The sequence below is a fragment of the Salmo salar genome, chromosome 09 (genome assembly GCF_965601325.2).
Source record: "Salmo salar chromosome 09, fSalSal1, whole genome shotgun sequence".
Lineage (NCBI taxonomy): Eukaryota > Metazoa > Chordata > Actinopteri > Salmoniformes > Salmonidae > Salmo > Salmo salar.
This window is the reverse complement of record NC_138299.1, coordinates 85,050,407-85,061,745: the sequence shown is the minus strand read 5'-3', so window position 1 is coordinate 85,061,745 and position 11,339 is coordinate 85,050,407. Positions and strand designations below refer to the sequence as shown.

At 40.6% G+C, this 11,339-nt stretch overlaps 1 protein-coding gene across 1 annotated transcript; it reads left to right on the top strand.

Annotated features, from left to right (window-relative positions):
* The first annotated feature begins 2,266 nt into the window (after positions 1-2,266).
* Positions 2,267-8,212, top strand: slitrk2 (SLIT and NTRK-like family, member 2). The gene has a single exon (XM_014212748.3). The coding sequence runs from the start codon at positions 2,849-2,851 to the stop codon at positions 5,408-5,410; it is 2,562 nt and encodes an 853-aa protein (XP_014068223.3). The 5' UTR covers positions 2,267-2,848; the 3' UTR covers positions 5,411-8,212.
* The last annotated feature ends 3,127 nt before the right edge of the window (positions 8,213-11,339 follow it).

Below are 11,339 nucleotides of genomic sequence, written 5' to 3'. Positions count from 1 at the left end.
TGAAAACTCAACTGGAGATCTGAGTATTATTTGTGTACACTCTCAAATGCTTCTTGGCTCCTAACATACTCTTTAGGTTCAGTTCCATCACTTTGCTTTAGCTGTTCTGCTAACTTGAACAGGTCATTCAGATACAGCTTGGCTACATCCCCTTCTTTTTCAATAGCTTCATTTATTCCACAATTAGGTGGATAAATGTTTGCCTCCTTCTCTAATTCTCAGCTGTGACTTTAACATAACCACACATCTTTTAGCTATCCTGGCACTGTTCCATCGCCATGCTCTGTGTGCGCGGTGCCTCTCTTCTCTGCTGTCAATGAAGGTCGGGTTCTATTTTTAGCTGCGTCATCCATACCATGGCACAACGTTTCTCCTGGCTAGCTCGCCAATTTTGTTGCACACTTGAATAATGATGACAACGTTCAAGCGTGTAGAAGTTTAGAACGTTTATGTTCCTTTTCCCGAAATCACAAGACAGTGGCTCCCGAGTGGTGCAGAGACAGTGGCTCCTAAGACACTACATCTCAGTGCTAGAGGCGTCACTACAGAACTTGGTTCGATTCCAGACTGTATCAAAACCAGTTGTTATTGGGAGTCCCTTGGCCCAGCATCGTCCAGGTTAGGGTTTGGCCAGGGTAGGCTGTCATTGTAACTAAGAATTTGTTCTTAACTGACTTGCCTGGTTAAATAAAAAAATTAAGATAGGGCCATCAGACATGCTGCCTGTATCATCCCTACGTCTCCTTCTCCTGATGTTGAAATATTTAAGAGCTCTGAGGTGTCCTAGTTGGCCTAACAGTGCCTGGCAGTGAGTATTACTCAGTAATAACCACAATAGCTATCTCATATCCTAAAATACTAGCTTTGCATACCATGTGAATGAGCGACATGTCTAAAGATATTACCTCAAAACAATAATATGAAAAATTGGGGGGGGGGGGTCTACTTCTTATGCCTAATATTACTATGGGTCCTACACATACAACAAATGACCATGTGCATCTCTCATTTACTTGAGCCTATCAGATAGGCTATTTTATGTTTATGCTCTATGCATCCGAAAGCAGTTGATAACATACAGTAGAATTTAACAGGTGAACAGACAAATTATATTTTGCATTGAAGTGTGTAGGCTACCACTGTAAGCAGGCCTACTGTAGTTACATTTCTTTCCGGGTAGAAATGTTCATCGTCAGCTCATTCAAACACTGTTTCCAGTGTGTCCGACATGCACTTCCTGGTTCTATTGGGATGTGGCGTGGTGCTCATTCATACCCAGTAACATGCGCAGAACGTAAGGTGGAATTTATACATTGTGTATGCTAATGCTTTTACTTTTGTGGATCAATCTGTATCCAAGTCGACTGCCTACATATATATATATATATATATATATATATATATATATATATATATATATATATATATATATATATGTATGTATGTATATGTATATGTATATGTATATGTATGTATGTATGTATGTATGTATGTATGTATATATATGTATGTATATGTATATATGTATGTATATATATGTGTGTAGGCAGTCGTCATATATATATGCCTACAGTGTCGTCATATATATAACCTGATTTCAGCCGAAAGTATTTTGAAACCACATGCGCATACTGTGTGTGTGTGTGTGTGTGTGTGTGTGTGTGTGTGTGTGTGTGTGTGTGTGTGTGCGCGCGCAAGTCCTTGCGTGTGTGCACATGCGCTAAACAAATGATAAAGGTGCTTTTTCCACCTCCTAGTGGTGGGTTGAGCAAAAAACGTGATCATCCACTTAAAATAACTAATGTTATTGTTTTTTTCAGTTGCATTAAATGTTTCAATACAACTTAATATTTTATTGAAGATTCTATACATGTGCTCGTGCATGTTGTATGGGAAAGTAAAATAGCATTAGATTGTAGTAGGCACATTCTCTGAAGAATCCATTAACATCGTTAATATTTTACTCTACAATAACATGTGAAGTATTCCAATAGAATGTATATATTACCCCCGTGGCAATGCGTTTATTATTATAAGCTTAGCATATGTGTTTATTATAACCTATCCTACTACTGTTATGTTCTTTGGTAGGCCTAGTCGAGGTACCTGTAGTGTTAGTCTAACAATAATGTTATTTTTTACATTTACTATTGAGAAGAATGCTAAACTGTTCTTAGCAAGTATAACATGTTGTCGATGCTAGTGACGTAGGACTCCCATGCCTTGAATGTGGGAGGACGTAGGGCAGAAATTCGGCATAGACCTCTCAGTAGGTAGGTGCCTATGCGCAAGCGGAGGATGCTTCTGCATGTTATTCCTCAGCATCCGGTCTATTTCTCAGAGTTGGTTCTCTCGCTGTTTCCATCGAGAAAGTAAAGGAAAACTCGAAGTGATATGCTACCTATATTGTATTTTTGTCAAAAACTAAATTGCATTTAATGAAGAATGGAATTTCGTAGGATCAAGTCGAGAAGAGACTGTACTATCTCTGTCGCTCAGTGAGTATCTTGCCGTTTCTGATTGTGCTGCTACAGAAATGCTTGAAACTGCTGCTTGTTTGGTCGTGCGTAATACCGGGGATTGCAGTATATTGCGAAGCTAGTCTCCTGACAAACAAACAATGTACCCATTCAAGCCTGGCTCAGAACGTGTCCGATGACTGATTCATGATTTAATTTGCCTTTTGGATTGTAAGAAGATCAATGGAGAGTCCTGCGCGTCCGTGCGCCCTGGTGCCATTTTAACACTAATGCTGTGTTAATTTGGGCTTGCATGTCTGCACTGAAATTGCCAACTCCAAGACTCATACAACGTTGATGCTGGATAATTCAGCAACATTGTTGTAAAAATGCTGAACAGCGTTTTGTTGCTCAGCGTTTTAACTGTGACCAGTTTCTCATCGAAGACTGAGAGTCGCAAAACTTCGAAAGACATTTGTAAGAATCGCTGCTCATGTGAGGAAAAGGAGAATATATTGAGCATCAACTGTGAAAACAAAGGATTTACAACGGTTAGTCTATTTCAACCCCCACCGAACAAAATCTGTCAACTCTTTCTCAATGGAAACTTTCTTTCGAGGCTCAATCCAAACGAGTTTGTCAGTTATGGTAATGTGACATCACTTCATCTGGGGAACAACGGGTTACAGGAGATAAAGACTGGAGCTTTTACTGGACTGAGATTTTTAAAACGACTTCATCTCAATAACAATAACTTGGAGATAATCAAGGAGGACACATTTGCTGGTTTAGAGAGTTTGGAGTATTTACAGGCAGATTATAATTACATCAGCGCCATTGAAGCAGGTGCATTCGGCAAATTGAATAAACTCAAAGTATTGATTCTCAATGACAACCTCCTGCTCTCTCTTCCCAACAATGTATTTCGTTTCGTTATGTTAACGCATTTGGATCTAAGGGGGAACCGGCTTAAGATGCTGCCTTTTGCTGGCGTGCTGGAGCATATCGGCGGCATTATGGAGATCCAACTGGAGGAGAACCCGTGGAACTGCACCTGTGATCTGATCCCCTTAAAAGCCTGGCTGGACACCATATCAGTCTTTGTAGGGGACATCGTGTGCGAGACCCCATTCAGACTGCATGGCAAGGACATTACGCAATTGATTAAGCAAGATCTATGCCCCCGACGAAATGCTGGTGATTCTAATCACCGCGCAATCCAGCCTCCCTCTGATTCCCAATACCACGGCCTTTCTCCGACCCTACACCCCGGTGTCACTCCAACAAAAACCCCAAGGGCCTCGCGTCCCCCTAAAATGAGAAATCGCCCCACACAAAGGGTAACGTCTAGTAAGGACAAACAAGTGTTCGGGCCTATAATGGTTTATCAGACTAGGTCCCCTGTTCCCATAACCTGCCCTAGCATTTGCGTATGCACCTCTCAAAACCCAGACAGTGGATTAAATATCAACTGCCAGGAGAGGAAATTGCATAATATAACAGAGCTTACCCCTAAACCGTCCTATCCAAAGAAATTGCATTTAACAGGCAATTACTTGCAGACCATATACAGAACAGACCTAACCGAATACAGCTCACTAGAGCTCCTCCACTTAGGAAATAATAGAATAGCTGTCATTCAGAATGGGGCCTTTGAAAACCTAGCTAATCTACGGAGACTTTACCTCAATGGCAATTACATTGAAAGTCTATCCCAATCATTATTCGCAGGGCTGCAGAGCCTTCAATACTTATACCTGGAGTATAATGTTATCAAGGACATTTTACCACAGACGTTTAACTCCTTACATAATCTGCAGCTGCTGTTCCTAAACAACAATCTACTGAGATCCCTTCCCGACAATGTTTTTGGAGGGACTATGCTGACAAGACTAAACCTGAGGAACAATCACTTCTCCCACCTGCCGGTGCGCGGTGTGCTCGACCAGCTCTCCGCATTCATTCAGATCGACCTGCAGGAAAACCCATGGGATTGCACCTGCGACATCGTTGCGCTTAAAAACTGGATGGAGCTATCCAGCACCAGCGTTGTGGTAAATGAAATCACATGTGATTCGCCCTCCAAACACGCAGGGCGGCTCCTCAGGTCTCTGCGTAACGATGCAATTTGTCCCGAGCCTAACGAGATCACAATAACCAAGGCCCCCACCGTCAGACCCAGCACTGACTCTACTCCTCCCTCTGCCATCACGCCCACAGACGAGCAGGTGCCCGAGATGCACGCGGAGGTGCCCCTGTCGGTTCTCATACTGGGACTGCTCGTGGTTTTCATTCTGTCGGTCTGCTTCGGGGCTGGTTTGTTCGTATTTGTCCTGAAACGACGCAAAGGTGCTGATAGCGTTCCCGCCAGTGCCAATAATGTAGATTTAAACTCCTTCCAGGTACAGTATGGTTCTTATAACACAGAGCCCACTGCAGATAAAACAGAGACGCATGTGTATAACTACATCCCTCCCCCCGTTGGTCAGATGTGTCAGAACCCAATCTACATGCAGAAAGATAGCGAGCAGGTGGCCTACTATAGGAATCTAAAGGAACTAAGCTTCAGCACCATGGACACTAAAAAGTCGGAGTTGTCCCCAAGTCCATATACCATAAGCACAGTGGAGTTCATTGAGAAACAATCTTGCGGCAATCGAGAGCCGGAGCTGCTTTATCAAAACATTGCAGAGAGGGTTAAGGAGCTTCCGACTGCTGGGGCTCTGAATTATAATTTTTGCACTTTACCGAAAAGACAATTCATTCCTCAATATGAAACCACTAGACGACACAACCAGGACAGGTTGAATAAAACGGTTCTCTACGGGACTCCACGAAAGTATTATGCCAATCAATTAAAAAATGAACACCCTGTGCTGCCTGGGAAGCTAAAAACAGAACCAGACTACCTCGAAGTTCTGGAAAAACAAACTGCAATGAGTCAGTTGTAAGATATGGCCCTACTTACTATCATCAGTAATGATTACATCGATATGTATCTATGTACTCCACAAATTGACGAGTCCAACTCAATCAAAGCAACCTAAGCGTTTGCTCTCCTTTATTTTCCAGCTGTATTGAGTAAACGTATATACAGTTATACTATTTTACTGGAGGTTTAAATTATTTCTTCTACTTGAAATATAGTCTGTAGCAGGTACCGCAAGAACTATGTAAAATACTGCTTTGTGCATTTCATATTCTATATTTTATTTCGTCTGTGGGAAGCGATATCATTTTAATAGAAGAACAGAAGTGAAACATGATGAAATGACTTTCCTGTACATAATAGCCTATTGATGGTGAGTGTGAAACACATGTACTGGTTCCGTCCACTTGGCAATCCATTTATTCCAGAAGTGCCTTTGCACTCCAAGTATTTTATCGTTGCTTTCTGCAAATTGACATTTTATAAGTGCTGTATTTTAAGAATCTTTATGTAAAATATAATTATTTGTCCATTACATTAAACATAACTGAAGAGTGTATGATATTTATGGTAGAGAATATGTTTTGAATATCTAAGTGTCTTTCAAGATGTACAATTTAGAGAATTGCATAATATTGTATGATATAGATGATCAATACAATGCGCCATAAGCGCAATTAAATTTTCACTGAAGCACTTTGTCAAGTCTGAATTGAGCATTAAGCATTAAGATTTTACGTCTCTCTCTCTCCCTCTCTCTCTCCCTCTCTCTGTGTGTGTGTGTGTGTGTGTGTGTGTGTGTGTGTGTGTGTGTGCGTGCGTGCGTGCGTGCGTGCGTGCGTGCGTGCTCCCATGTGATGAGGAAGGGGTGGGTGGTTTAGGGGCGGTAACAGCACTCTCTTTGATCTATAGACCACCGTGTATTGACGAGGAATTTGCTGAGCACTTTAGCTGAATGACGCTTGTGCATGCAATTTATCGACCAGCGTTGCTATAGGTCCCTCACTGTAATACCACAGGACTACCATTAATTTCATACCTATAATATTTTACTCAAAAGGTAGAGAGCAGCAGTGTCCTCTAAAAGTATAGATTATTTTCCAGTACGTTACGATTTACGGATGAAAAAAACTACTGCTCCACGACAACTGATCTCCTGTAGCCTACCTGAAACGCACAACACGATGATTAGTTCTCAGCGCTCCTTATACCAAAAATAGTTTGTTTCTAGTGGGTTTAAATGGACCAGTTTATGTTTTGACCTTCAGGTGACATTTGCTTTGAAGTCTGCTGTGGGCATAAATACAGTACCTTCTCCAAGCCCCGGTTATTCTGCTGTTTGTCTCTCGTTTTGTTTTTGCCCGCCGCTTCACGTAGCTATTGTGTCGCTGTCCATGGTGCTGAATGTTTTCTGCTTGCTACTACATTTTCTATGGATTCTACTACAGTAAGGGGACTTTTCACTTGCTTTGTTCGATTTTAAATTGACTTTGTTATGAGTGCACCATGTTTTTGTTGTTGTTGTTGTTCTTAATCATATTAATTAATTAAACTGAGAACTAAATCAAATTGAGAACTTAAATTAGCAATAACTGGCCTACTTGTGATTTAATTGAACCATTAATTTAACGCTTATGTGAGTCTTACAATCCTGCTATTATGCTTGTGGGTAAGTGAGCTTGTGCTTGTGCTTGTGGGTAGCAGAGGCCATTTGAGTTGGTGGGAGTGAGACTGAGTGAAAGTGCTGTTCATTCCTTCTGAAACAGAGTGATTTTCTTTCCTGCATGGCACAATGGGTCTCTGTGTTGCTGTTTACTGCTGCTGTGGAGAATGAGGGGTTGGACATGTCTTGCACACCAATGAGGCTCCTCCCTCCCCACCACACACAGATGTCGATGGCATGCAATAGCTTTACAATAGAAGTTATCAATCACTCCGGTCAGTTGACACCAGAAGATAGGATACAATATTATACATTGACAAACGTGGTGTGCTTAACAATTTGAGGATGACTTTGAAGTGTGTGATTGTGTGTGCTTGAATGACTGTTGGATGTTTTTGGGACACAGCCTGCTCTCTAGAGCTTCACTGGGGTAGTTTTGTCACAAACGATTTCCATCCATTGAAAAATCCATAGTAAAGGAAGCAATTGAGATCTATCTTATTTGATCAACGTATTGTAATTGATTCACTTTAAATGAACCCTCTTTCATTTAATTCCAACAATATGGTTCCTTTTGTAGACTAAGGTTCTACATGGGGGATGTAAACTTTGACCTTGTTTTGCTAAGATGGGAACTAGTGTGAATCAATGGAGATTGCTTGGGGCCTCTCCTGAGGCGATCATGGACCTCTTCAGAAATGCTCTTGGGCAAGTTCATGTTTATTCAAAGGTTGGACTGGTTTTTTACCCTCTTTGATTTGTGATGAGGCCCAAAGAGAGTGGCCTATGCTTGTTGTGTATGATACTGAATCTCTTTGACATGGTGGAGACCAAAAGACTAGTGGGAAGAATGGAAGGTCGATATTCCTCTTTCCCAGGGTCCCCGGAATTGGCCGGAGTCACAACCAATTCACTCTCATAGTAAGGAAGTGATGCCGGATTGTGACATTTGAAAGGTCAGAGTCCGTAATGTGTTAATATCTCATATTTTGGATCACTATAGATGCATTGTTCCACATTAACTGTTGGTTATGAATTTCATAGTTTCTCTAAGAAATGTTCAGATAAATGTTAGGCTCCTACTGCACATGGTAATGCTGCTGCAGGATTGTTTTTTGCATTCATTAAATCAAAGTAATCAAATACACAACTTAAAGTACAGTTGCAGTTTTTTTTGTATTGCTTTGGTGAAATTTTCACAAGTATGTGGTACATTTTCACAACTCTTCGTATAACACTCTAAACAGATCATCCATAAGACAGTTGTTTCAAAACTCTAAGCACATTTTCAATTGACTAATTACAACACACAAAACATAGTGACTTTTTCACCTTAATGTGTTTCATCTAGAAATGCATGTTCACATTGCAATACATGTTCATATAAAGTAACTGCCTTTCACAATGCAATGCTCACTTTACTTTGATAAAATACGTTTTACTATTACTTAATCCGACTGCTCTTAATGGATGACCACTAAAACATTTGGTAAACCTTTAGATTTTACATGTATACTGCCTGGCCTACTACAGATTATGAGAACTACATAATGAAAATGTATGTCTGTAAAGTAGAAACATGAAAAGTATAATATGTACTTCTATAATGATGACTATTATGATTTTACTGTACAGTAATAAAAATATATCTGATATCGATAAGATCAAAGATGTACCGTATGTAACAAATGAAATCAGTGTTTATCGGTAGCGATCACAGATTAGCAGATGTTACAGCAGGTTCAGCGAAATGCTTGTGATTCTAGCTCCTGTAGTGCAGTAATGCAATAGCAATATGCAAATCATTCACACTGCTTTACTTACATTTTATTGACCAATACAGTATTGTAATATTTGCCATTTATGTAGCAGATAAATTTATCCAAAGTGAACCCAGTGGGAATCAAACCCACAACTCTGGTGTTGCTAGTGCCACACTCTAATGAACTGAGCTACAGTTCCACTACAATACAGAAGAACAGTGCTGTAAAATACAATATATGACTACAATGCAGGTGGAATGTGTATGATGGCCATCCCCATGAGCGTATCACCCTCCTTCAGTACATGGGTGAGGCATGCAATGATTTCAATCCAGACCTATGTAAGGCTTGGATTCGCCATGCCAAAAGGTTTACCCCTAGGTACTAGTGGTGGCAGGTAGCCTAGTGGTTAGAGTGTTGGACTCGTAACTGAAAAGTTGCAAGATCAAATCCCCAAGGTAAAAATCTGTTGTTCTGCCCCTGAACAAGGCAGTTAAACCACTGTTCCTAGGCTGTCATTGAAAATATTAGTTGACTTGCCTAGTTAAATAAAGGTAAAAACATTAACAATGATAGATTGCCTAATGTGAAAACAGTAATTTACAGTTCTGTAGCATACTACATTCAAAGGGCAATTTTCTATGTTAACTGGTTGTTAAAATAATGAAATTGAGAAGGTATTATAATGTGTTTTGATGATTAAACATTGTTATATTTCACAGTAAACTTATTTTTTGGATTAATGGTTGAGTGGTGAAAGATGTCTACAAACAAAATTAATGCACAACGAAAGGTTTAGAATGTAAGACTGGCTCCGTTACAAGTGTTACCAAATTGGAGTTTTGTACTAAGAGTTTAGAAAAAACTGTAATTGAAATCTTCAGCCTGAAATATGAGCCATGGTCATATTACATTCAGAGCTTCAGTCAGTAGAGTCAATGTTTCCTGCCGACTGGGTTGTGGATATATTATGTGTTCTAGTCTTTGTTGAGATATCTCTCTCTCTCTCTGTGTGTGTGTGTGTGTGTGTGTGTGTGTGTGTGTGTGTGTGTGTGTGTGTGTGTGTGTGTGTGTGTGTGTGTGTGTGTGTGTGTGTGTGTGTGTGTGTGAAGTCTTCTGTCCCACAGTCCTTTGATGAATAATGCACCAGTTTCATGGCTGCATAATAATTTAGGCATTAATGTTTGGCCATGTTAGATGTTGACAGAACTCCTTGAACAGCTGTCACAGGATAAACAACCTTGTAGTCTCTGCACAATGTACAGTCTTCTGCCTTGCAAAACAAGTGTGTGATCTATGAACCCTGAAGTGGCGATGGTTTAAAACACACAGCCACAACCTCTCTGTTAAACACACCAAGTAAATGGTGAAGGCTGTTGGACTCACAGCCATGACTAAGATCAATGGGACGCTTGCTCCATCTTTGCGTATGGCTGAAGGCTGATCCTAGTGCACCACAACAGCAGGCCCACGGCCGTGTGGTAAAGGAATAGTGACAGACTGCAGACTTCTCCAAAGGTTAACTCAAGCCACATCTGACCTTGTGTCCACTTCCATCAGAGCACAGCACATTGATCTTATTAGAAAAAGAGAGTAAGAGAAATTGAATTCAAACTCCATCCAATGGCAGTGAGAAAAGGCAGTGTAAGTCATACATGAGAAGGGCCAAATCTACACTTACAATATATGGCACATAGGCTAGCTAGCATTCACTTCTGTGCAATTCCGTCATATGAAAGGTCGCTGGTTTGAATCCCCGAGCCAACTGGGTGAAAAAAGCTGTCAATGTGCCCTTGAGCAAGGCACTTTACCCTAATTAAGTCGCTCTGGATAAATACGTCTGCTAAATGACTTAAATGTAAATATGAGGTTACATGTAGTACATAATTCAGAAGTAATATAAAGGGGTAATGTTGTGAATTTATGAGTATGTTATTTAATTAAATGTTTACTTTGTTTGACACTTTGGTCCTTTGTAGCTCAGTTGGTAGAGCATGGCGCTTGTAACGCCAGGGTAGTGGGTTTGATTTTCTGGACCACTCATTTGTAAAATGCATGACTAAGTCACTTTGGATAAACACGTCTGCTAAATGGCATGTATTCTTCTTCTTATTATTCTTATTATATTTAGTGGAGATTGATCCACCTATGTGTGAGTAAGAAACAACTAAATAAAAGCCACCATCTTGAACCACCCTCCCACCGCTCTGCCCCATATGATGCTGAGTTTTGAAACACTTTTCCACATGAGACAGTATCAATAAGCCTTTCCTGTTCAATGCCTTCCATAAAATCTAATCACTGCAGTCATTATTCGGCACTTGAAGTGTGAAGCGGCTACACAGTAAGCCAATGTCCCAGGGAAGACTTTATTGGTTTGTGTAACAAGGCATGGCAAGTGGCTCCTCTAGGATCAAAAATCCCACTGGTTAGCAGTCCTACCCTTTGACCCTCACACAATGGAGCACTCATGTCCCAGGAAGTGCATGGAGGTCTTTCTCCCAACAGCATGGAAAAGTTTTTAT